At 41.5% G+C, this 26007-nt stretch overlaps 1 protein-coding gene across 3 annotated transcripts in view; it reads left to right on the plus strand.

Annotated features, from left to right (window-relative positions):
• The window catches only part of PHEX (phosphate regulating endopeptidase homolog X-linked), a 133641-nt gene that overhangs the window by 68460 nt on the left and 39174 nt on the right, over positions 1–26007 (plus strand). For all 3 annotated transcript variants that reach the window (XM_039520930.1, XM_039520931.1, XM_039520932.1), the window contains 2 exons: positions 17639–17716; positions 22427–22530. In XM_039520930.1, coding sequence (XP_039376864.1) covers positions 17639–17716; positions 22427–22530 — 182 coding nt within the window. The remainder of the gene's footprint in view (positions 1–17638; positions 17717–22426; positions 22531–26007) is intronic.

A 26007-nucleotide genomic window follows, 5' to 3' on the forward strand; every position in this document is an offset into this window, starting at 1 on the left:
ATAGCCTGTTTTGTCTAGATATAGTTTGTTCAGCTGTTTTTTGAGTTTGCAAACCACATTGGAATGAAAGGAGTTAATTGTTGTTGTTATTTTCCTGTTTACCAGTTCTATTGCATTAGGTCAGTTTCCCTGGTATTTAGTCCCTATTTAGTCCATGGACCGTTAGGCTGTAACAGGCTTATTCCTTTATTGTGCAACAGGTAAAAGACCTTTTGTTTGTATGTTTTGGTTTTCTGCACTGAAAATGTTCTGGAAAAAATTCTCTCCTTCTAACATGATCTTGATGGGCTCATATATCTTTACGTTTAGGTGATTCCACTATATTGCAAATGGCTTGATAGGCTTACGCATCACCTCAAAGAGGATACTGCAGATTCTGTTTGTGATAGGGCTAGCCTCAACACTAGCTTCCACATATTTACTGCAGATAGTGCCAGGGGTCAGCTGAACAATAACCTTCTATAAGCCTGACCCAAACCTCACTGAAGTCAATGGAAAGACTCCCATTGATTTAGGCAGGCTTTGAAGCGGATCCCTATGGTAGAACCAGTGCCATAGTTTGGCTTTGGGAGAGAAGCCAGCTCAGTCTAAGTTTTGAAAATTGGCCTTTTTAGCAAGTATAAGCTTATGTGGCCTTTTGAGCACTTCTTCTGCATCCTTGTGCTCTGTATCTCAAGGAATCTCACCTTTTGCTCCTGGAGTTCTCTGGAATTTAAGTGTTTCTTTCCCTCGGGAATAAGACCACATAATAAAAATCATGTCTTCTAATCATTTCAAACCCCTGTGCTGTAAGTATGAATTGAAACCAGTTCTACTGAAAGCAGCCTACCCCCCATGCCTCCCCCTCCCCAACCAAAAACAAAACACCCAAAGAAACAGATCCTAACAGGCTTGGGTGTTGGGTTTTTTAACATGCAATTCTCACCTAATTCTCTGGATGGAGCTCATGGTATTTCTAAAAAACATAGTTAAATCAGAGTCTAGTATCTGGCACCAAGCTTTCATATTCTGTTTCCTTTTTCTTTTGTTAGTCTTAATTTATTATACTCTATTTGGCTATAATCAAGGATTTGTTTAAACTGTTCCTGTCAATCCTTTAAGTCTTAGATGGAGGCCTCTGATTTTTCTCTTTTTAAAACTCATTTTGCTTCCTGCTCTCACTTTTTAAACTCCCTGTTTTGTGAGGGTCATTAGATTTTGCTTTCATTTTTAAGTATAGCTAAATTATTCAGATGAGTGCAGCTCAATGGGTGTCTTTGGCATGTGCTGTATGCATTATGTCAGTCATGCGGAGAGATACCTCTTCAATAGCTCTTGTGCTGGCCCAGGTCTGAGTCACCTTGCAGCCTATTGGGAAAGCTGACAAATGTGCAAAAAGGGCCTTTTCTTTTCCTGACAATGAAAGTGTTGATAGCAGACTGCTATATCAGCTTAATGATACCGACAGCTGCATTTCCTAAGATGGACCTGCTGAGAAAAAAGAGACCCAAAATTGAAACTACATAAACATGACTCTTGTAATCGTGTCCTAATGATGATCCTAATTTTTAAAATCATAATTTATTGCTGCTTCTTTAGAAATGATAATTCACTGGCAGATGATAATTGTGAGAAGTAAACTATAATTGTGGGCACAAGCAAGATAATTTATTTTTTTTGCTCATCCCTTTGTTTTCCTCCCTTAAAATGCCCCTTGTACTTGAGTTTAATGGGGGGGGCTTGAGAGCAAGATTCAAGATCTATAGACAGTTATTTTCCAAAAGTTTGAAAATTTACTGCTTCTTATGAAGTTATTTTATTTATTTAGATGAAGCACTTTTTAAAAATTTTTAACTACAAATGACAAGCCAAAATATCTTGTGCTTCTGTAATAAGATCTTTCTGTAACATAATTAACCTTTCTAGGTTACAGAGCACAAATCCCAAGGTCAATCTGAAGTAATGTTGTTGCCTACTGAATTTGACTGCTGCCTGGCTTTACTTTTCTCTAAGGAAGTCCTATTTACAATACACCTCTACCCCGATATAATGCTGTCCTCAGGAGCCAAAAAATCTTACCACTTTATAGGTGAAACCGCGTTATATCGAACTTGCTTTGAGCCACCGGAGCGTGCAGTCCTGCTCCCCCCAGGGTGCTGCTTTACCGCGTTATATCCGAATTTGTGTTGTATCGGGCCGTGTTATATTGGGGTAGAGGTGTATTTGTTTCCAATCCCATCTCTCCCAGTCTGAAGACTGATAGGGCAGAGCCATAGAAAAACATACACATAATTCTCTGTTATGTTTCTTAGTTTAGTCTCAGCTTACATTGCTTGATTCTTTTCCCAGTGGAGTCAATGGCACAAGTCTGATTGACTTCACTGGGAACAGAATCAAGCAATATAAACTGAGGCAAAATTTCCATTGATCTCTGTGGTGCAGATCAGGTCAATGGCCTTTACAAACCAATGTCTGGAGTAATTTAGGACTATTTATAATAGGAACAAAGGCCCCAATTCAAAAAGGCACTTAAGCATGTGCCTTAAGCAGTTGTGTATTCTCATTGAAGTCAACCCCCTTGAAGTCAATTGGACTACTTAGGCACCTTACTGAATAAGAGTCGTAACCATTTTAGCTGAACCAATTTTAAATGCTTTAAATATGGTATTCCTGGTCAGTGACAGGAGCCAAAACTGTTCTGAAACTATGTTTAAAGTAGAGCTGGTCACAAAGTTTTCACCAAAATGTTTCTTTTGTCAAAAAATGTCCATTTATCAAAACCAGAACTGTTTATGGGAAACTGTTTATGCATCCGATGAAGTGGGTATTCACCCACAAAAGCTCATGCTCCAAAATGTCTGTTAGTCTATAAGGTGCCACAAGACTCTTTGCTGCTTTTACAGATCCAGACTAACATGGCTACCCCTCTGATATGGGAAAAAGGGTGGCTTTGACAAATTTTTTGACCTCTCCCTCCCCCGAAATTGTCAAAACAAATGGACCCTGCCAGGTATACTCTTGTTCAGTGACACCTTACTTCAGAAAGACCTAGGAACCGAGGGGGAAATGTTCAAAGGCAGAGATGGAACTCACGAGGAGTTAGGTGCCGAACTCCTATTTGTGCCTTTAGAAACCTTTGTCCCTTCCAGATTTGTGCTTTTAATCACAAACCTATCTACCCTGTCTTTAGTGCAGCCTCAGCCTCAGTGATGATTTTGCTGCAGTGGAATATTTTAGTACTTCTGTTGTGGCAGTGCTCTGATGTAGACATTAAATATTAAGATGCCAATCTATATTGTAACAACTACACCATAGGGAGACCTGGCTGCAAAAGGTTAGTCTACTGGTACAGTTAAAATATGATCTGGAATGTGTAGTGGGGCTGAACCATGTTTTAACTGTGTTTCTGAACTGTCCTACAGGTTTAGAGGACAATAAACATACCACCATTCAACTCAGACTTGTGTTTACAAAGTGGTTAATCCTTTTCCTACTATGCTCATGAATGTGTGCAGAGAAGAGCACTACATGACAGGTTGAAGGAAGGAAATGAAAAGTACTGTATTCATTGGGAATGAGGAAGGGAATCTGGAAAGGTCACTGTAGTAACCCAGACTGGAATTTTGCCAGGACGCTGAAGTTAACACCCTTCTGCGTTCATCTGGAAAATGACAGTGTTAAGGATAACATTTCAACTGGCAGATAAAATGAGTGGCAGAGACTTTCCTTTCAGTGTGAAAATATTCTATGCTTTTTTCCTGGATTAAAAAGAAATCCTCACTTGCGGTTGGATCGACAATACATAGTTACAAGTCCAACACTTCTTCCTCCAATAAACTTTTATTTTGGCCCCAGAGAATAATATCTTTCAAAACCCAAACTCAATTAATCTCCTCAGGAAGATTGGGGTTTTCTACTCAATAACCATATGAAATGTTCATCTTTGGCCTGAGCTGAAGCTAATAGCCATGGCATGTTTGCTTATATCTTATCTGTGAGGCTAGATCTGCTGCTGTCAGCTTCTCCCTTGTTATCTGGCTGCTGCTACTGCTCAGTCAGTTGTACAGTGATGTCAGTTCCATTAATAACCTGAGCACCATGCAGACGGATAGTGGAAAATGGGTGAAGGGAAAGGAAATTGCATTTAACCCTGATCTCTCGCTGTCATTTTTCAGACCCAAGCACAACTCCATAAGGCCAGAATGGGTGCATGATATCAAAACACTTATGACAAATCTCAGGCTTGAAACAGAGGAAGAGAGACAGAGAAAAAGATGGAGGGACATACCCACAAGTAAAACTGGGCATGAATCTGGAGCTTTTGGAGTGGAAATGCTGTGTAAAAGCAGTGATACACACCATCTTAACATTAATTCTTCTGATGTGCAAGAAAGTTGCTCTCATTTCTGAAAACGTTGCTGTTTCTCCAGCAAAAACAAAACCCTTTTATAAAGGTACATTTTAAAAAGGATTATTGCCCCTTTGCTGAGCAGTAATGGATTCTCATAGACTCACAGACTTTAAGGTGAGAACAGACCATTGTGATCATCTAGTCTGACCTCCTTCACATCGCTGGCCCAGAATCTCACCCACCCACTCCTGTAATAGACTGATAAACTCTGGCTGAGTTCCTGAGGTCCTCAAATCATGATTTAAAGACTTCAAGTTACAGAGAACCCACTATTTACATAGTTTAAACCTGCCGGTGACCTGTGCCCCATGCTGCTGAGGAAGGCGAAATCCCCTCAGGGTCTCTGCCAATCTGACCTTGGTGAAAATTCCTTACTGACCCCCAAAATGGTGATCAATTAGACCCTGATCATGTCAGTGATACCCATCAGCCAGACTCCTGGAGAAAATTCACTGAAGTAACTCAGAGCCCTCCCTCTGAGGCCTTGTAGGCCATTTTCCTGTTAGGAGCTGGAATCAGTGAGGCAGAATAAAGTACATTCTTACTGTAATTTGTGTATTTACAAAATGAATATGTGTCCTGTTCCTTTGAGCAGAGGTTGTAACAGGCTACATACAGGCAGAAACCCCAAGTAAGGCCTCTGCCTTCCAGGGGCGGCTCCAGGCCCCAGCACGCCAAGCGTGTGCTTGGGGCGGCATGCCACGGGGGGTGCTCTGCCGGTCGCTGGGAAGGCGGCAGGCAGGCAGGCATCCTTCGGTGGCATGCCTGCAGAGGGTCTGCTGGTCCCGTGGCTCCGGTGAACCTCTCGCAGACTAGCGGACCCTCCGCAGGCATGCCTGCGGGAGGTCCACCGAAGCCGCGGGACCGGCAACCAGCAGAGCGCCCCCCGCAGTGTGCCGCCGTGCTTGGGGTGGCAAAATGTCTAGAGCCACCCCTGCTGCCTTCCCAGCTCCAAGGAGCAGCTTCCTTGGGCCTGGGTCTTTCTCCAGGACTCTTTCAAAGTCGGACAAATCCAACTGCTTAACAAGGTACTGTTTCTTTTCCTCCCTTAGCCCCTGAACCTTACCCTGGGAAACCCCTAATTCAAGTGTTGCCTCAGACTGCACGGACTGGAAAAGGTGACCTGGTCACGGACCCTCCTTTTGCCCATCAGCTCTGAGAAAGGAGCTGAGAAAGGTCCCGTGAGAAAGGATGATACCCAGGTCCCTTACTGACTCTGTGGGTGCAGTTACTACATGGCATCTTTAATTTTTTTTTGGAGAGTTTAATCCTGGGTGCTTATATATCAATCACCCCTAATGTGCCAACCACGAGCACCTCTTACCATAACAGGATAGATTCTTCAATATGGGTTCGTCGAGGAGGTTCCTTTGGGCACCGTCTTCATTGCCCAAACAGCCATGTTTTAAAAGCCAGGTTCCAAACCCAGTGGCAGCAAAACAAGTTTAGGACGTAGCTTAATCAGCTGGTGGAAACCGATCACTCATGTTCCATTTGTTTAAAAATACGTGTTTCAGACAAGTTTTTTCAAAGCCACTAATGACAGACTTCCAGTGTGAGGCAGGTGCCTAGCTACTGTTTGTCTTCAAAAATCTTCACCTTCGTTTGGCCAGCTGTTTTGATATTTCATGATGTGCTTTGCTTAACTTGAGAGCAGATGTAAAGGACAGTATAGGGCCAGATTCTATAATCTACATGTGCTTTTGATTGCACTTTGTGTACAGATAGTCCTGGCAGGCTAGCTGGCTTGTGTGGCCATAATCCTCTCTCTTACGCTGGTGAAACCAGGAGTAACTGCACTGGTGCATCTCTATGTGCTAATGCATATTTTTAATACCCTGAGTACTAGACAGCAGAATTGGTGATGTAGTTTGGGAAAACTTTGTTATAACATCAGCAGAGATTAAATTGCTTAAGCATTTCATTAGCCAATGATGTCTGAAACAAAATAATGAAGAGAAATGTTAAATGTCCCATTGAAATGCTCCAGACTCTGGTGGTGGTAGAGTTTACAGAGGTATTTTTTTTAACGAGGATCATCAGATGCAGGAGGAGGCTGCTTCCTTATTGGCTATTCACCAAGAAGCATGTAGTTCTCAGTGGAAAAGATGCTTTGTCAGCTGCTCACATTTATTAGGCAAACACTGATGTGCCTATGTTTTTTAAATAAGTGGTGACTGTCTGCTTCTTCCTTGATAACTTTGAAAAGTAAGTTTTTTAAAATTTAGAAGTAATCTAAGCTCAAGAATGGGATTTTTCACAAGTGATATCTACTAGAAGGAGAGACCCTTTCCTAGGTAGAAAACAGAATGTCTCTTCTGTTTGTTTGTTCTGTGCCTTCTTGCCTGCATTGTGTGTCTGTGCGTGTCTGTTTTCTTGTCTCAATATAGGATAGAAGGGAGGGGTAGGGATGGTGAGGGGAGTAATATTGGTGTGCTCATTGCAAGTCTGCACAGAAGGGGCTCTGCTCAAGTGGACAGAGTTCCTCTCCACAGAGTGAGACAACAACTGCAAAGCTCTGATCGTAAGAACTGTTTCAAGTGGGTGACAGACTGAGTATGTTGCATTGTTAGCATTCAATATGGCTGAATGTTCAGGCTGTGAGGCATTTTCTAGGTATTTTGGAGATACGGTTGTTCAGTTCCAGAGTGAACGATTTACAACCATACGGATGGAATCTATTCTTGGAGATCAGGGAAAGGGAAGGGTAAAATACAGTCGTCTTTGCTTGAATTTAAGTCCATGATGGCTGCTAAGTTTCTGGGAAATGCTAAAGCCACACCCTGTCCATGCACTTCCTGGCTGGATCTGGACTTTAGGCCCTACAAAGCATAGGGCCAAGCAGACTGATGAGGTCATAGGCTCCCACTGGTTTTCAGGAAACTAGAAATATAAAGAAAATTCTTAGATTTCGTTAGTAAAAAATATCCCTTTTCTAGGTGAAGCTAACAGTGGAAATTTTAAACAAATGTCAACTGATGCAAACAGAAGGCTTGGGTTGGAAGGCTGTCACTGTTAACAGCGGGTAATTCACAGCTACCAAGACAGACCCTGGGGACCACAGATCCCACAGTACCGGGCCCTGCAGCAGGAGAGAGCCTCCTTGCCCTCTCTCCCTCCCTTATGCTCCCTTTATATCTGTGCACAGATGATGCTATGTTATTCAGAACCTAAATTTTCCTTTAGCACATTGAATTTCTTAAGCCCTTGAGGGTTTTTACCATGTCAATCAATGCAGTGCTCTTTGTTAAATCTCCTGACATGCCAGAGCTTAAACAAAAAACACCCAAAAAGGTTTTGCTCAGAGTTGTTCATGTTTTCAGCAATGGGTGGCATGGCAACCATTTGCAGTAGAGGTCAATTGGTCAGGGGTTCTCCAGGCAGGGGGTGAGGCACAGAGTAGGTTTCTAAGAAGAGTTTAATGGAATAATTAGAGCAATGCGCTAACAGATGAAGGTGCAGTTAATGTTTTGGGTTCTGAAATGAAACACACCTGGGAAGAAAACCTAGCATGACTTCAAAGGGAGGGATAACAAGGTTGTTTGTTAAAATGAAACATTTGGTTCTGGAGAAAGCACAACATCATCTGGATATTGAGAGACGGCATAATTTTCTCAAGTACCTAAGTGACTTAAGAGCCCAAGTCCCATTGAAAATGGGGCATAGGCTCCTAAGTCACTTAGGCACTTTAGAAAACTGTGTGCAGAGTCCTAGATTGTGTTGGACCACAGAGTGGCTTTGCAAGTGAGGGCCTAAGGAGGTTCTCCTCTCATGAATTTCCAGCATAGGGAGGAGCACCATGTCCTTGGGCTGGCCTGTTCTTGGGGCCTTTCCATGCAAGGATTTCTCAGGCCTAGTGCTGCTACTGGAACTAATTACTTACATCTTCAGTGGGGGCAGAGAGGAGGAAGGGCCATGTCCCCATCTACCTCTCACTGGCCAGAAGCAGACATTGCACCCTTTCCAAGAGTAGCATGATATCTGTGCTCCATATGGGATTCCCTGAGTTCTTGCAGCATTTTGCCTGTCAGACATGTCTTCCAGAATTTCCCCAGAGCTCTACACCCTTCCCTACTGCCCCCCAATAGCAGTTGTTGCTATATGTTTCAATCCCACCTCAATCAGTCATTTGATTTTATTCATGGATTGGGGTGTCCTCACTTATGAACTGTAAAATGTGAAAAATAGAGTGGTAATTTGCTCAATGTTTAAATTTTATTTTAAGTTAATTAGGATGCACTTTTTTTTAAAATAAACACACACACACACACACACAAAGAATTTAGACATGGAGGGTTTTTTTTTTGCCTGGATTAAAAGGAGCACCATTAATCATTCACTGGGATCTTAATGCATCCTTCTCTGAACTTATCTTGCAAAAGCCAAGATGCCTGTGGATAAAACAGGGCTATCAGTCTGGCACTTTTAAAATAGCAATACATTCACAAAAAAGAAACAGTAACAGCTGCAACTATAGGTTTAGTCCAATCACATTTATGTAGCTGGAAAATGGAAAAATTATTGTAGCCCTGAGGTTAATAAGAATTACATTATAAAACAAAGGACTTTGCATACAGGCATAGGGTAAGATTTTTCCAAAGCATTCAGCATTATTATTTTGCTCCCATCAAAGTAAATGGGAGTTTTACCATTGGCATCAGTGGGACTAGAAATAGGACAAAGTTGTTTGTTAATATCTGATCCGTATGTTTCTATTGCTTTTATTGCTTGGTGTTGGGTTTTATACTGTTCACCATTAACTGGGGATTGAAGACTCTTTTTAGACCTCTCCAATGAAAAGCTAAAACAACTATTGACTTCCAAAATAATACTTCATATTGGTAAACTGTAGTCTGCCACTGGATTTAGTCTAAATGGTTGAAGCTTTATTTCAGCAAGGAGACTCTCTTTCTGTGGATGTGGCTTTATTTAAATTCTCATAGAGCATGGCTTATCTATTGCATTGGTTTCCAAAACAAACACTTGAGCTCCTTCCCATTCAGTATTTTAAATCTTTTTAATATGTCTGTCAGTTGGCATTTGGGCCAAGAATAAACTGATTTAAGGCTTGGATCATTTCACTGGCTTTATGACTAGTTTCACTGTGTTCTCTCTTAATACATTTATAGATAGCTTTGGACTATTGGATTTGATTCAGGTCAGAGTTGATATGGAGCATGAAATACCAAAATGCAGTTGGTTCATTGGAATCAACCTATTGCTTTAGTTCAAAATTGCAAGGGATATAGTAAGCATAGATCGAACCATATATACTGTGTAATCATAGATGAAGGGTTATCAGGAATATTTTCTGAGTGCCATGAATATACACATTTGACAGTCCAGATCTGTGGTGAGTATGTATACTGTGTAGTCTTGCAATCTGTCATCTCCCCTCCTCCACACAAGTCTGTACATAAAATAACTGAATCTCATGATGTAGCATCACAAGCGCAGGTAAAAATGGGAAATGGAGATAGAGTAAAATGCACAGGAGTATGTCTCTTCTGATATACTACAGTTTAGCTTGGGTGGGCAAACTTTTTGGCCCAAGGACCACATCTTGGTGGGGAAATTGTATGCAGGACCATGAACGTAGGGCTGGGGCAGGGGGTTGGGGTCCAGGAGGGGGTGTGGTGTGCAGGAAGGGGCTCAGGGCAAGGGGTGCAGGGTGCAGGAGGGGTACTGAGTGTGGGAGGGGGCTCAGGTCAGGGGGTTTGGGTGCGGCAGGAGGCTCAAGGCAGGAGATTAGGGGGCTCAGGGCAGGGGGTTGGGGTGTGGAGTGCAGGAGGGGTTTGGGGTGCACAGCGGGGCTAAGGCAGGCTCCCTGCACCTCCCCACTCCAGGCCTTGTGCTTTCGAGGGCCCAGCGGGCTGGTGCGAATGGCTGGCACGGTGAGTCCTGGAAGAGACGGATCTGTCACTTCCGCCCTGGACCCTGCACTGCCCTAGGGACGGCCCTGTGTGCAGTGCTGCTGATTGAGAGTTATGTGGTGATGATAGCGTAAACTCCCTAAGAACTGGAATTTCTCTTCTTAATTGCTACCGTGGCTAGGACATATCCTAGGTTCCTCCTCCTGTTTAATTGCTCACAAACTCACATGACAGTTCTGGTGCAGTGCTGCCTGACATCTATAGAACTGAACATTCTATTCTATTCACGTTGTTGTTGTTGTTGTACTGGGCTCATCATCATAGTATTTGAGCACTTTCCAGTAGTGCATGAAGCAACATGACTACACATCTGCCAAGTTTTATTTGTTCTCTCATCCTTTCCTCAGAGGGAGAAGCATGTGCAGTGGGGTACCTTTGTCTGTATTTTTTTTTAAAATTACCTGTTATGTGTTTATGTAAGAGAAGGCAAGGTTAAGGAAATGCACCTTGCACTTGTTGTGGAAGGTGCTGAGGTTAGGGGTGGTCCATAGTTCTTGAGGGAGTTCATTCTACACTCTTGGACCATGCCCAGAGACAGTTCTGTCTCTAGCACAGATGAGCTTTGGTCTTATTGTTTATAGTTCCATTGTGCCAGAGGAGTAGCATTGTTGACCATGGGCTTTGTCCTGGAGCTTTAAATGGTCTTTTAGCTATCCTGGACCCAGGTCATGGAGTGCTTTCAAGATAAGGACTGAGACCTTGACCTTGATTCAGAATTCTGTGGGAAGCCAGTGTAGAGAGCTGATGACAGATTTGATATGTGCATGGTAGTCTGTATTGCTAGAGAGATGTGCTGGAGTTTCCTAAGGCTTAGGAACCTGTTATCCAGCTGAGAGATGATGCAGTCTTGAATAACTGAGGCCAGGTCTCCTTCTGCCAGGAAGGAACAGAGGTTCCTAGCTAGGTGAAGATGATAGCAGCATCCTCAGGTAATGCTTTCTATGTGAGATCTCAGCATCAGTAAGGAATTCAAGAGTACTCATAGATTATGGACTGAATTCACTAATTGTGGGTGTGTATCTGCAACCGACGGAGACTACACCATGGCTGCAATCTTTTCAAAGTACTTTCCTTGGCCCACCAGCATCATTTCAGTCTTGCTTGGGTTCAACTTCATTCAAGAGCTGATCCCATCCAATAGGCCACCTTTGTAATAACGGTATGATTGTTTATGGTGACGGATAGGTAGAACTGTGCATCATCTGCATATTTCTCAAACTTAAGTTCATGTTGTTTGACCGGTTCACCTAGTGGTTGCGTGTAGATGTTGTAAAGCACTGAAGGGAGAATTGATTTTTGTGGAACTCCACAAGTGAGGGGTCTAGTGGTGGAGGTGCCATTTTCCATCACTGCTCATTGGTGGTTGGCTAGGACACAAGTGTCCAGGGTGGTTTTCTTTAGTGTTTGTTGGACTACTGTGTGTTTGAAGGAGAAAGCGAAGATTCCTTCTCTGAGTGAAATATTGACTGTTTCAGTGAGGAGTGGTACCAGTTGTTCATGACTCTTTCACAAGCCAGGAAGGGCATGGGTGTCCTCTCTTGCATGTCATAGGAGTTTGGAACAGAAGTGGGTGGGAGGTTAGGTTAATGTTACACACACAGGGTGAAATGCTGATTCTATTGAAATCAATGTGAACTTTGCCTTTGACTTTAATGGGGTCAGGATTTTGCCTGAATCTTGGGCCTTGCAACCCCAGAGGTGAATCACGGGTTTGAGGAAGGACCTGCTTTGCTTGAGCCAGCCATGAAGATTTTGTCTTCAAAGCATACAAGACCAGAATGCATTGGCAGGGATTTATAACAGAAAAGAGTGTCTCAGTCATGCAGACTGATGTGCTGACATCTTCATGCTGTGAGGTCCTACTGAAGTTTCAACTTCTTGAAGTGGCGATATAATAAAAGTGAAATAATACTGTTAATATCACCCCTATTGTATTAGAACTCAGTGAATAATTGCCAACGAACAATTTATTTGGCAAATTCCCCCTTCTGTCTTTTTTTCCTGCTCCTGGGATGTCCATGAGCAGACTGGCATTTGCCAAATACACCAAATACAAAGTTTTCTCTACTCTCTGAGTTGATTGAAAACAGGTCATTGTGACTATTATACATCAGGTTTCAGAGTAGCAGCCATGTTAGTCTGTGTCCACAAAAAGAACAGGAGTACTGGTGGCACCTTAGAGACTAAAAAATTTATCTGAGCATAAGCTTTCATGGGCTACAGCCCACTTCATTGGATGCATAGAATGGCACATATAGGGAGGAGATATATACATCTCTACCCTAATATAATGCAACCTGATATAACACGAATTTGGATGGGGCTGCACACTCCGGTGGATCAAAGCAAGTTCGATATAACGTGGTTTCACCTATAACACAGTAAGATTTTTTTGCTCCCAAGGACAGCGTTATATCAAGGTAGAGGTGTATACACATACACCAGATATTTGATATTTGTGCTGTGTTGCTGAGTTGTGTTTGGTCACGTCACCTGGTATTTTTCTGTTGTTGAACTCAGGATGTAGCAAGAAGGAAGCAATAATAACCACATTAAGTTAGAACACATAAAACAACTACTGAAATAGGAAAATAATAGCTTGACTTACTGTTGGCCAGTTGGATGTGGTGTGCAAATTAGTTATTAAACAACGCTCCGGTTCCCTGGAATCTTGATAAATTATGTTTCATAGTTACGTTAATTGTATTCATTTTTAATCATTACAAATATAAAAAGACCAACAGTTAAAATCAATGTTTAAAAACAGCCACACGCACAGCAGTTTGATGACTAGCTGTGTTCTGTAGTGTGCTCTGCACAGATCAAGCACTCTTGATAACTTCATTTAGCACTTTAGACCAAGCAATAAAAGGGTTTGTGTTTGAGTGTCCACTTCACTTTTGATTGCAGAGTTTGCTATTCACAAATTGTTTCACATTGCACCAGCTGAGGAAAGAAAATACATCACTGTGATGGGCCCAATCCAACTCCCAGTGAAGTCAGTAGGAGCCTGTCTACTGATATGACTGGGAGTTGGTTCAAGCCCCATATTTGTACCTCACTACATTTTACAAATTTCCATCACCCTATTTTCTTCCTCTTTTCTGTGTTTAAAACTAAAATATATGCCAGCGATATATGTGCAGCAATTCTGCCAGATGGCACTCGAATCATATATATTCAATGAAAAATGAAAAGACCAGACATGTACATAAAGGCCGAATTAATCTTTGTAATTAAATGGAACATTACTTTGCCATGAACGATTCTAGCTTTCAAACTAGATTTCATGCTAATTTTTCAGTGAACTATAATTGTATTAATTTTTAATTTTCAGACTTTCCAAAATAAAAATAATCTTCTTAAGGTCGGTATGAAAAAGCCTTTTCATACTCATAAATTTTAATTTTTGCAGGTATTTCAAAAACATTTTTACAGTAGATAGAGTATTATTTCAGTGTACAGGGATATGTTAGTGCTTGAAGCCAAGTACTTTTATATCATGATAGAAATGAGATATAGTGTAGCACATTGACAATCATGATAGTCTTTCTTTGGAGTTTGTTTAAGCTATGAATATACTCTAGTAAAAATATACATAGATGGGTGTAATTTAAGGTAACTGTAACTTACTTCCACTTTAATGACTCTTTACATTGCCAGGGTGGCTTAAAGGGACCTTAGTGTAAATGAAAATCAGGCCCAGCAATTAAAATGATCAGTGAGAGGGTCACTGGTAATGCTCAGATACCAAGGCATGGTAGAAGAATCTGAATAGAACAGAATGATGTTCTGTTGCTCTGAAACACAAACATTTGACTTAGGCTGGCAAGCCAAGGCAAGTTAATTTTTTTAAAATTTCATTTTGCAATTACAGCCATCTGGTTTGCAATACACTTGGAATGAATAGAAATGGGGAAAAAATTATGGGTGAAGTCAATAGCAAAACTTACACTGATATCAATGGAGCCAGGATATTTTTTTCACTTTCTCTGTCCTGCCCCCCCGCTCTCTCCCACGTGCACACACAATACATATACCACAATATGAAATAAATGGTAAATAACAATTGGCAGTCAGTGATATTTAAATCAGTTGTTAAACTTTCTATTAGGAAGCAGATTGTCCAAAGCCTCACTCTTGATTGGCCATTTTGATAGTATCACAGACATGAACCAAATATCTGTCAATGGTGCACAACTGGCATCTCACCATTGAAACACATACAAAAAAAAGGGCATTTTGTTCAGCCTCAGCCATGGGGAGGTGGCGTGGCTGACCTTGTCCATCTGCCCTTAAATGTAGGGTGTTTCTCAGTCCAAAATGGATGGCTTTGAGAGTCCACCTTTTGTGTGAGTAATGGAATAGGTTTAATATGAGAATAACAGGGTTGTACAGGCTGCCTTCCTATACCTCAGCTTCCTTGGCTGAACAGACAGAGTTCTAGGTCAGAAAAGTTTTATGGTTCTGAAAGATTTTACTGTCTATGCAGATGGACTCTTCAAGGTGAAATCAAAATCTCTCAGTGGGGCAGGGAGGAGAGCAGTATGCGCTCGTCAAGATCAGACTATTAACACCTCTGGTTTGAGGCCAGGGTCCACCTTTGCTACTCTCATCATGACAACTATGCTTGATTGACCTGCTCACTGAGATTGTTGGGCCTAAGATGGTTTCAGAATTCTGTGAGGTTTACAACTGCTAAGGATCTGGAAGGCAGTCTGAAAAATGCCAGTGTTTTTAAGGGATATTATCATTCAGTGTGCTTTTTGTTATTTGCCTAAATATATTTAACAATGTTGATCCACTTTTTGTACTGATTGCAGCTTTCAAAGTCAACGCAGTATTGGAGCAGTTAATCCACATTGATTCTTTGAATTGTTTTAAAAAGGGCAATTGTTCATCAGCTATTATAAATTATTTTGTTTCTTTTGTTGGTTTAATCAAAAATGTTAAGGGCTCAATTATGCAGATGCAACACAAAGACTGCTTAATTAAGTGATTAAAATGATTACTTTGGAATACATGCAAGACATTTGAGACTAACCTAACTCATTTAAGCAGGCAACTTAGTGGAAATTAAAACTGATGAGTTTTCCTACTTGCTTTCTTGAGACAGATATAGTAGCAAATAGCATTGAAAACCCTAAAGTAATGTACCAAAGTTTTCCAATCCATCACAAAAGTTCAGTCAACTGGACAAAACAGCAAAAGCAGGGCAAAAAATAGATGCTATCTACAGCTGAATTCTGGTTCTTTCCTGTTTTCTCAAGCATTTTAAAAAAAAATCTTCAGTACTTGCTGTGCCTCATGAAAAACTAAGAAAACATTCTATTTTAGAAGTAATTTGGCTCATTTCATCTTTCCCGTAGAGCATTTGTCTTCTATTGTTTTTCTATCACTGGGGATATTTGTATGACAATGGGATCCTTCTTGCTGAAGAGTTCATCTGTTCCTGCTGTTAATTTCTAACCTGAAGTTGTAATCTTCTGTTTGTGACATCTTAATTATCTCTACAACAATTAATTGTGATGTCACTAGTAAAAGACAATAACTTCAACTGGGAAATAAGCCCTAGGAACAGATTAACTCTCAAGAGACAAAGATCCTGTTTTCTTGAAAATGAGGGAAGTTAAAAAAAGGATGTTGGGGGAAAACATTGTAGCATTGCTTCTCCCCATCACATAGACTCATACATTTTAAGGCCATAAGAGACCATCATGATAATCTAGTCTGACCTCCTGCACATTGCAGGCCACAGAACCTCACCCACTCCCATCCTGTAATAGACTCCTAACCTCTAGCTGAGATACTGAAGTCCTCAAATCATGATTTAAAGACTTAAAGTTACAGAGAACTCACCATTTACACTAGTTTAAACCTGCAAGTGACCCATGCCTCATGCTGCAGAGGATGGTAAAACAAATAAATAAATCTAGGCAACCCCTGCAGTCAAGGGGCTCCATATGGGTGCAGGGGTGCTCTCACACAGATCAGCATGGAGCCTATATGCTGAAGATGGTTTATTTTGAAAGGGCCATGTAGTTCATTAGGATTCTCCTCTTTCAGCCTCCACATGGTTTCAGATTTTTGTGTTGAAAGGATCACATTACTAGAGGAAAATTTTAAGGAAAAGTCCTATAGTCCTAAAGGGTAAATTGACATCTGTCTTCCTAAACAACATGGAAATATACATTTTATACCATCCCACTCTATCCCTTTTAGCTTATTCCATGCATGTGTCTTATTTTGTTTGGTTTCCCCCTCATCTTTTAGACTCTCTCTCTCTCTCTGCATTTGCTCTAGGAAATAAATTGTTTCCATAGTAACTATGGATGGATGTCCTTGGGGTGGGACAAGTTTAGTGCCATCCACAAATGTATTATGAAGTTAGTTTATGTAATTGTTTCCAATTTGTATCATTATTTTGTAAAACGTAAGTGCAGGCATAACAGTTACCCTGGCTGAGAATGTATGTGTGTGTGTATATATGTGTCTGTGTGTGCATTCATAAATATGTTTTGTGTGTATGTATACATATATATAGAAGATGTACTGTATATAAACACTAAGGCAAATTATCACAAATGTGAAACAGAATAAATCAAGTTAATGTAAAAATGTAAATTGCATTGTTTTAATGTTCCTATCGCCTTTGTATTGAGCATAGGAACACACAGGATTCTGGGCTATTATTGGGAACAAGTATTTTAAGAAATGGAGTCTGTTAAAACAGAGGCGGAGTGCAAAGACTTTAATTAGACGGCTCAGGTAGATGAGCAAAACACAGTTCAACAGCATGAACTGAAGAAACCACATTCTTCGTCAGAAAACCGTAGCCACATCCTTGTCTGGTGAGATCTATTTGACGTCAGTGGAACTATGCTGTGTTTATCCCAGCGGAGGTTCTGACCTATTCATATCCATGTCCCGCATACATCTGAATAACTGGGCTTGCTTCAGCTGCTCTATGGTAGTTATACAGGTCACAGGATGTTAAAACACTAAAAAAATATAAGTTGTGACCATTAGATTAACTTTGCTTGCAATCCTTAGTGGGGTTCAACTCTTAGTACCAGATTACATGCTCAAGCACACTTGTAATTCTGTAGTAACTCTACAGGAGTCAGTGGAGCAACTATAGACAGCTCAATGTGGCCCTCAGTGTTATAAACTAAAACTGATTTGTTGCATCTAAGCAAGCTGTTTGAGGTGAAATCTGGGTGTCATTTAGGAGGCATAGTACTGCGCGGTCCTTTCAATGAGGGAAGAAATGCATTTGAAATGCTTAAACCATCCACTTTTTTTTCTTTCAAAGGCAAAAGCAGTTTTGGCAAAAGTGGGCTACCCTGAGTTTATAATGAATGACACGTATATTAATGAAGACATCAAAACAGTAAGTGTACAGTGTATAGTTTTCTTCCTTTACAGTATGTCGCAACTGTTTTTTGGTCTTTTCCTTTCAGTCATCCAAAAATCAAAGTAGTTGCATCATTTTTAAATAAAGGCGGTGGTGTCAGAAAACATTTACATTTTTTCCCTTGCATGGCACACTTTGCTTGTGGCCTTCTGCTTGATTTGCCCCATTCTCTTATGATTCTGAAGTGAGCACCCTGTCTCTCCAGACTGAAATCTTAAAAGAACAATAAAGTTAAACACACGGTCTCGGTGCCAACTTAGCTTAACCACAAAGGAAAGAATTGAGCATTGTGATGGGGTGGATAAACCCCATGCTGAGAGGGAAGGATATGGGGAGGTTATGTGCGCTAAGGTAGCCCTGCTTCTCTGGCCCTGACATTCATGCATGGTAGGGAACAGGGCTATAAAAGGAGGAAGCTGCAGTCAACAAGGGGGAAGCCATGAGAAGGGAGTGGCTGCTGAAGCAGTAGGAGGAATCCCCCCATGCCAGAGATCTCCCAGTTCTGTGAGGATCCAGTGAACCCTAGTGGCAAGCCCAGTAGGGAGAGACTGATGTGGCTGCCTGTCTGGATGTAATGACTCCAGTAAAGCTGCTACCCAGGCACCCCTGTAGTAAGGTGGTACTACTGACCTTTTTGCTGACCCCAGGAGGGGCTTGTTCTCTGATTCTGAACTCTTGCTTTTCCCGTTCCCCTAAATAAAGTAAGCAGGCCCACAATGGTGGGGCCCATTGCAAGGACTAAGAGGTTGGGGCTTGGGATTGGGCCAAGCCTGCGATGGTAACTGGGTGTGGCAAGGGGCCTCAACCAAGCTAGGGAGACTCTTTTTACAACATGTCCATTGGAATATTTGTTTTACAACACTGTGTATTATGTATAACTTGGCCAATACAACAGATTGATTATTGTGATGTTGCTTAATCCCCATCACCTGCAAGGCAAGGGAAAGAACCCTAACAAGTCATGCTCCACACATAGCAAAGACCCAGGAGAGAGGAGATAGGGAAGTTTTCCCTCCCCACTCCCTGGGAAGGGCTTGGGTTAGGCAGGCTGAGGAAGAATTTATCCCTGTGGAGGGTCCTGGAAAAGAGAGAGACTGTAGAGGACAGGGAGAAACCCCCCAGGGAGCCCAGTAGGTTTCTGTGGGAGGGAGAACTGATATAGTAGAAACAGAAGACTTCAGTAGCCCACCATGGCTGAAAAATTATTAATTTTATTTGGATTTTCATTTGGACTTTTCTGTTACCCTGGAAGTGGTCTGAACTTTGTGATTTTGCTGGAGGGCTGAGCCACAGAAGACCCAGCTAGAGGCAGATGGCCAACAGGAGGCATGGGAGCTGAGGATGCCAGCTACATTATGCACGGACACAAGGGGGTGATTTAATGTTCGGTGTGGCCAGCCATAGCCGTCATCAATCATTTTTCCAGAATTATCATTAGAATAAATTGATGGTTGCTAGAGTCAGTCTCTAGAGCTTGCAGCAAACTTGTTAACTGCCAAATATTGCATTGAAATAAAGTTCCAGTGTTAAATACTGGCTTTGTCATCACTGAAGGGACTGTCCCATCTGTGATGAGTTAAAATAGACTGAAAAATGAAAACAAGTCACTTCTATTATTAATGTTTTTACATCGTATCAAGCAGATGCTATTAAACCTCATGGTAAGAGATTTAAAAGCAAACAAGATAAATCAATAGAAAATACATCTTCGGAAACAATCCTGCCATGGTAGGTTGGTGGACTAAGTAATCTAATATCTTTTCCAAATCTAATTTATATGTGTCCAATGCAGCAGTCTTCATACAAGAAGAATCCAAATTGATTTAAATAGAAGTCATGCCATTGTGAGGACTGAAAAATCTGGACTTATGACAGTATGAATATTGGGGTTGATTCTCCTCTAACTTGCACCAGATTTGTGCCAGGGTAGCTTTCTTGATTTTCAACAGAGATATTCCTTGTTTCCACCTCTGTCTGTAAGATGATGGACCAGGCCTATTAACTGTAAAATATGGCTGGGCAGTTTTAATACACTCAAAGTATTCTTTTCAAGATAAAAATTTTCCAACACAAATTTTGTATTTAATAATAAAACAAAATAACCCCCTAACATTCCCTTCAAAATAAACTTCTTCAACAAACTAATACATTTTCTCCCCAAATGTTATAAATTATTATTAAATGCTTGGGGCTGTTTTCCCTAATAGTATGAATATTGATAACTGCGCCTACAAGCCCCAGATAAGATACAGCATTACAGCCCCATTGTGCTAGGCACTTTTCAAACACATAGTAAAAGATAATTCCTGCTCCAAAGACTTCTCAATCTCAGTAGACAAGACTGACAAAGGGTGGGAGAAAGGAAGTATTTCTATCCCAATTTTACAGATGAGGAACCGTTGCAGGTGACTGAAGTGACTTGGCCAAGGTCACACAGGAAATCTTTGTGACCACAAATTAAACCCAGATCTTCTAAGTCTAGTGCTTTAACTACAAGACCATCCTTCCTAGAGAACATGTTGTTTCCAGCTATAGGAAAACCTGGAATAGCCACCAGCAGGACTTACATCTACATCAAGATCAAATAACAAAAGGGAGAAATATTTACTTTATCACCAGATTGTTTGCATGGACTCTCTTTTGCAATGGTAGCATTGCAAAAAATTGCTTCAGTATAACTGACAATAGTACACAAACAAAACCTAACCAAATAAGGCATTGTTAAATATGGCGTAGTTCACTCAGAATTCTAAGAAGGAAAAACTCAGCAAGTCTGGTCCCTGCCAAGGGAAACAGTGTAGAGAGGAGATATTGTGAACCTTTACCATCTGTGTTAATGGGATAGAGGAAAAGCCATTCAGGTGGTGGACTCACTCACTGACATAAGCAATATGTTTGTAAGTCTGGGCCCTAAAAATGCAACACAGTAGGTTGTTAATGAAGTGTAAATTTGTCCGAAGCTTGAGAATTTTTTGAAAGGATGATTGGGATATGAGCAAAGTTTATGTAATATTAACAGCCTTTTTTCTTGCATGGCTAGTCATATTTGAGAAATATGGTAATAGATTGGAGACTTCTGGCAATGGGAACCCTCATATTGGTAAATGCTGCTAACATGAGTGATGGTAGAGCAGCACTGCTAGATTCCTTTGAGGGGGAGGTGTGCAAAATATTTGCAATGAAATGCAAAATTACTCAAACATCACTTCTCTTTGAACATTTTGTTGCATACTTTTTAAAGCAAGATGGGCCAATTTTCATGTGAAAATGGCTTTACATAATAATACCAGTAGAAATGCATGTTGTTCACATTTCCAACATGTACATAGTATATCATCAATATTTTTCTCAAAGTGAAATTTTATGGACTGCAAATTGCACTAACCAATATGGCAAATATTTCCCTAGAAATCTTCTGACACATTTAATTTCACATAGCTCTAGTTTGAGTCTAGTGCTGACTTATCACCTCTCTAATTCAGAATTAAATGACTCACCTAAAACAGAAAATGTGGTTGTTTTTCATTTTAAGCACTAATATAGAGGACCCCCTACCGATTGACCTATTTGGTGATTTATAGGAAGTAGATATTTGTGCTCTAGAAATTGTTCTGAGCAACTGATTGATTTCACATAAGCCACTAAATAGCAATCAGATCATAATGACCTACAATCACTGACAGCACAGCCTGGATTTGAACCTGTGACCCACAGGTGAAATCTGTTTTATCCAATTATCAATCCTCTGAGCTGTCCAATGTAAACAATAATGGTTTGTATCTGTCTCCACTGTTGTGATAAAACATTTATTAGTCCTTAGGGTGTAATTTGAAAAAAAATAAATAGCTGATGTCAATTATTAAAACTCCCAGGGAAGATCAATTTTTGCTCATAAACTTCTCATGTTTAAATGCATGCTTACGCTTAGCTTGTACTCATCAGTTGTCAGGCTCATTAACTCTTTGTGTGTGCCCTAGACCTGGATTAAATGTAATTCTGCTTTGTCCAAGCAATTTTTAACATTATCTTATACCCAAATTTGTCTGGCTAGATACTGAAAAACACTTAAGCCTTCCATGGTATAGTAGATATCTGGGTATAACATTTGATTATGGCAATAATTGATAGAAGAAAATAATAAAAATGTTTAAAGCCCCCTAGTTTTAAAAATGGTATGAGTATTTGGTTTATTTAGAAAAAGATTTCTTACTGACACTTATATACGGTAAATAAGGGATCCAAAACCAGTTAGCTAATGACACAGAAAATATTTTGAAACAAAACTCTTAATGCAATAGTGTTGGTTAATGTTACCCAGAATGTTTGGTGTCAGAGCAGAGACTTGAACCCCAACATCCTGAGTCCTATCTCATTGTCTTTACCACATGACCATCCTGCCACCCAAGGTGATGTACAAAGTGTTGAGATCCTCCTGTATACCTGCTCTGCTCTTGACCCTTCCCTTATGCAGGGTGACCCTAGAGATTCCACAGTGTGGAGGTCCTAGGGAAGCCTTCTGCAATGGGGTGGATTTTATCCTAACTGTTGTAATGTGAATAATGTCATTTCCTTAACCAATTCATTTTTAGTCATTATTATTATCTCATTACTGTCGAAGTTCTGATTCTTTTCATGTCATCTTTGTGTCTGTTGGTCATGTTTAATGGTTATGATTTATTTACACAGATGAAGTTTTCAGAAAATGACTATTTTGGCAACGTATTGCAGACTCGCAAATATCTGGCCCAGTCTGACTTCTACTGGCTTAGAAAAGAAGTTCCAAAAACAGAGTGAGTAGGCAAACATGTACATTGATTAAAATTGCACACAGTGCCTCATTGTGAAGGAATAATACTACAGAAAAAAACCCAGTAATTACTCAGAAATGCTTGTAAATATTTATATCTTAACAAACTTCTTAAAAGTTCTGGGCAGTCCTGTTCCAATGCAGCATCACACTCCTCATATTCATGGAGCTTAAATGTTTAATTTAATGAAAAGAAAGAGTAATTGAATCTCAGTTAAAATTGGATTATTTCTCGTGGTCCCAGTAAGAATTTAGAATGGCACAGCAGGGATTTTATTCAATACATTTTCCATTAATAGAATATTAAGAGATAATATTGTTATTACTAATAGCAGCCAGCATTGTTAGTTACCTGCTGTTGATAGCAGTGATGTGGAATAAGAAATAATTAATTTCATTTTAACATTTTAAATTTACTTTTAAAATTACAATATTAAGATGTATTATATACAATAGTCTAATATGTATGAGTAATCAAATCTTTTTTCTTACTGATGGGTAATCAAATCCTTGAAATTCCAATTAAGACCTATACAAAAGTCAATTAGTGTAATCGCACTGCATAAAACCTTTAAAGTAGCACTGATGCATAGCTATGCTGGTCATATTTCATATAGGTGTTGTCATCTTTAGGTTTAAAGATCATTTTTCACGTTACAACTAATGTGACAGTTGTCTCCAGTATATTATTAATCCCTGTAAATCAGATTCTATTATCCTTACTCATGTTGGGTTTCACCCAGAGGGTAAGCTGGTCCACCCTGGTACAGCGCACCAGCTCTTGCCAGTATGCTGAAACGGGCGGATCAGCTTCTCCTGGTGGCAATTTAAAGGGCCTGGGGCTCCCAGCAGCGGCTGGAGCCCTGGGCCTTTTAAATTGCTGCCGGAGCCCTGGGGAAGCGGCAGCGGGGCTCAGGCAGCGATTTAAAGGGCCTGGGGCACCTGCCGCAGCTACTGCCCCAGCCCTTAAAATAGCCGCCGGAGCCCGCCGCCGCCTCCCCAGGGCTTATGGGATGATTTAAAGGGCCCATGGTGATAGCTGCAGCCGGAGCCCTAGGCCCTTTAAATCACCGCCCGAGACCCCGGCTGCCTCTGCTACCCCGGGGCTCCGGCAGCGTGGCTTGGGTGGCGATGTAAAGGGCTCGGGGTTCCCACTGCCACTACCCTCTGGGGCCTGTTAAATCATCACTCGAGCCCTGCTGCTGGATCCCTGGGGTAGCAGTGGCAGGGCTCTGGAGGCGATTTAAAGGGCCAGGGGCTCCCGGCTGCTGCTACTGCAGCAGAGCCCCGGGCCCTTTGAAGCTCCGCCAGAGGCCTGGGCCCCCTCCGATGGTGATTTAAAGGGCCCAGGGCTCCACTGAAGTAGCGCAGCTGGAGCCCCGGGCCTTTTAAATCACCCCCAGGGCTCCCAGCCGCCTCTGCAGCTGGTAGCTCTGGGGGTGATTTAAAGGGCCTGGGGCTCCCAGCTGCTGCTGCCCCAGCCCCGGGCCCTTTAAATCCTGATTTAAAGAGCCTGGGGATTTAAAAGCCCTGTCTCTTCCGGTAGAGGCCCCTCCCCCTCATAAGGACTCTGGAGTACCGGTAAGTCCTTTAAGTTACTTTCACACCTGGTTTCACCTTAGGCCAGGAGTGGTCCCCTTGACTCTATGAGACTACTCAAAGGGTGATGTACTGTAGTATTCCCTGTTATTAAGGGTATCAGAATTTGAGGCATAGTCCTTGGTTTTAGCAGCTTAACTTCAACAGTGAGTGTGACTGCTAAAATCTCATGAACACATTACTTTGAAAGCAGAAGGGTTAATTCTGAAGGGATGATTTTGAAGACTCTCCTATAGCCTTGTGTGACACAGTTAGGTCATGATAATATATTCTCTTTAGCCCATTATGAGTTTCCAGGGAGCAGTGAAATAACATTTTCTCCTTTATAGAAAAGTAGATAAACACCTTCTATCCTTCAGTCTTGCGAAAGGAATTTTTTAGCTGCATTAATGTGCACTGAATAGGTTCTTACTATGAAGGGAAATGTCATCTGTAGGAAATTATTTGGCAGGTAATCCCTGAAATATACACCTTTAGGGCCATACTCTGAGAATTTCCACATCACTGATATGCTTAAAAAAATAAGGGATTTACTCCCCTGTTCACTGAGAGATAGAATATAATTTCTTCCTCTTATCCTGTTTCTCTTCATTCAAGGAGAACTTGAAGGCATTTTTACTCACATTGTAGCATAGTAGATTAGATCTGGTCTTTCTTTGCCCTTCATGCTACATTTGAAAAAAAGATTAATAGACCTAATGTCCATATAGGGTGAGATTGTGGGTCACCTATGCCTGTGTGAAGTGGAGGAAGGAGTGCCCCCTTACTCTCCTGAGTGTGCTTAGGGCCTCCCGGGGTGGGGGGAGGCAAGTGGGGCAATTTGCCCCAAGCCCTGGGCCTTGCAGGGGCCCCCACGAGAGTTTTTTGGGGCCCCTGGAGCAGGGTCCTTCACTCGTTCCGGGGGCCCTGGAAAACTTTTGCGGGGCCCGGGCCCTCGGAGCTGCTTCTGCTCCAGGTCTTCAGCGGCAATTCGGTGGCGGGGGGTTCTTCTGCTCCGGGACCTGCCACCAAAGTGCCCCGAAGACCCGCGGCAGGGGGTCCTTCCGCCTCGGGACCCGCCGCTGAAGTGCCGGGTCTTCAGCGGCAATTCGGCGGTGGGAGTTGTATTGGTGGTCACGGAGAAGGAAGTGGTCTACAAGATAGACCCTGTGCCAACTCTTAAGGATAAGTTCAAGGACTGTGAAGTGGATCCAGCCAATGGAGGCAGGTGGAACAGTGATATGATATAGTCTCTGTGGCCTTTCATGATGGGCTGCTGAGTGTTGTACAAACCCACCAACCTTTACCATTAACCCCAGGCAGAGTGAGGTACAGTAATCTAACTTTGAAGTGACAAATACATCCAGGAAGAATAGGTGCAGACTCCTCAGGCTAGCCAAAGGCTGAGTCCAGCGTGGCTCTAAAGATAAGAAGCCAAGCAACAATAAAAGGGTGTGGGGAGAGGGATAAAACATACGATATGTATATTTTAAGTATTAATTAACCTCAGAAGGCTCTAGAACTATGTGGCAATTTAGTCATTGGGTCAATCTTGAGAAGGGATTTGGAGAAGAAGAGCATAATGTCAGGGAGTACTTTCCATGTGTAAGTGGTTCGGTAGAAGGAAGTGGAAAGGCAGTTGTGGGAGAAGGGTGACAAACACCTGGGTTGAGGCTGACATCCTGGTGGATACTTGACTATATTCTGAGATACTTTGAAATTAAAAAATAAATGTCCAGTATTTCAGATGTGGCCCTTGAGGTTCTCTCCTCAGACCGAAGGAATTTAAACTGGTGGTTAGTCCTGCAGACCGTTGCAAAGCCATGCAGTTTTTCTTGTGGGTGAGCCCCACTTTCCAAGTGTCTGCATCCCTCACAGATCA

This window comes from Mauremys reevesii, linkage group 1 (genome assembly GCF_016161935.1).
Source record: "Mauremys reevesii isolate NIE-2019 linkage group 1, ASM1616193v1, whole genome shotgun sequence".
Classification (NCBI taxonomy): domain Eukaryota; kingdom Metazoa; phylum Chordata; order Testudines; family Geoemydidae; genus Mauremys; species Mauremys reevesii.